Raw genomic sequence first — 1327 nt, 5'->3', positions numbered from 1 at the left:
CAGCAGCAGCAGCAGCAGCAGCAGCAGCAGCAGCAGCAGCAGGCCCCACATGCTGCGAGTTTCTGCCACTGCATAAGCTCGGAGAGGAGATCCTGGCGCTGCATTTCTGTCTCCTTTAGGTCTCTGCTGCAGTCAAGCAGCAGCTGCTCCTGCTGCTTCTGCTGCTGCTGCAGCTGCTCGTGGTGCTGCAGCTGCTCCTGTCGTCTTGCTGCCTCCACCAGCTGCTGCTGCAGCTCCTCCTTCTCTCGCTGCAGACTCTGCATGCACCAGCAGCAGCAGCAGCAGCAGCAGCAGCAGCGGATGGACTGCAGCAGCAAGACCAAAGCCTCAGCAACTGCAGCAACAGTAGCAGCGGCAGCAGTAGCAGTAGCAGTAGAGGAGCTGCAGCAAGCCAGCAGCAAAAGCAGCAGCAGCAGCAGCAGCAGCAGCAACAGCAGCAGCAGCAACAGCAAAAACTGCAGCAAAGAACCCACAGCGTTGGCCTCTTGAAGCCGCTCCAGGCACTTCCGTTCGTTTATTCCCTGCAGCAGCAGCAGCAGCAGCAGCAGCAGCAGCAGCAGTAGCAGCAGCAGCAGCAGCAGCAGCAGCAGCAGTAGCAGTAGCAACAACAACAGCAGTAGCAACAACAATAGCAGTAGCAGCAACAGCAGCAGAAGTAGCAGCAGCAGCAGCAGTAGCAGCACCAGAGAGACAAAGAAAGAAAAAGGGAGACAGAAAGAGACAAAGAGAGATAGATAAAGAGAGAAAGAAAGAGACAAAGAGAGACAGAAAGAGAGACAGAAAGAGACAAAGAGATAGAAAAGGAGACAAAGAGAGACAGAAAGAGACAAAAGGAGACAAAGAGAGACAGAAAAAGAGACAAAGAGAGAGAAAAGGAGACAAAGAGAGAAAGAGAAAAAGAGAGAAAGAAAGAGACAAAGAGAGACAGAAAGAGACAAAGAGAGACAGAAAGAAAGAGAGAGACAAAGAGAGATAAAAGGAGGCATAGAGAGACAAAAAAGAGACAAAGAGAGACAGAAAGAGACAAAGAGAGACAGAAGGAGACAAAAAGAGACAAAGAGAGACAGAAAAAGAGACAATGAGAGAGAAAGAAAGACAGAAAGAGACAAAGAGAGAAAGAAAGAGACAAAGAGACAGAGAGAAAGAGAAACAGAAAGAAACAAAGAGAGAGAAGAGACAAAGAGATATAAAAAAAGAAACAAAGAGAGACAGAAAGAAAGAGAGACAGAAAGAGACAAAAGGAGACAAAGAGAAAAAGAGAAAGAGAGACAGAAAGAGACAAAAGGAGACAGAAGGAAACAAAAGGAGACAAAAGGAGACAAAGAGG

General features: G+C 48.3%; 1 protein-coding gene across 1 annotated transcript in view; it reads left to right on the top strand.

The window, feature by feature from the left end:
- The window catches only part of EMH_0001290 (uncharacterized protein), a gene marked incomplete at both ends in the record, with an annotated part of 886 nt that extends 323 nt beyond the window's left edge, over positions 1–563 (top strand). Inside the window, one exon of the mRNA XM_013495549.1 lies at positions 120–563. Within this exon, the coding sequence (XP_013351003.1) occupies positions 120–563 (444 nt within the window). The remainder of the gene's footprint in view (positions 1–119) is intronic.
- Between the last annotated feature and the right edge of the window lie 764 nt (positions 564–1327).

This window comes from Eimeria mitis, genomic scaffold (assembly GCF_000499745.2).
Source record: "Eimeria mitis Houghton genomic scaffold, Emh_scaff163, whole genome shotgun sequence".
Taxonomy (NCBI): Eukaryota; Apicomplexa; class Conoidasida; order Eucoccidiorida; family Eimeriidae; genus Eimeria; species Eimeria mitis.
The sequence above is the reverse complement of the archived record's forward strand: the minus strand, read 5'-3'. Positions and strand labels throughout refer to the sequence as shown.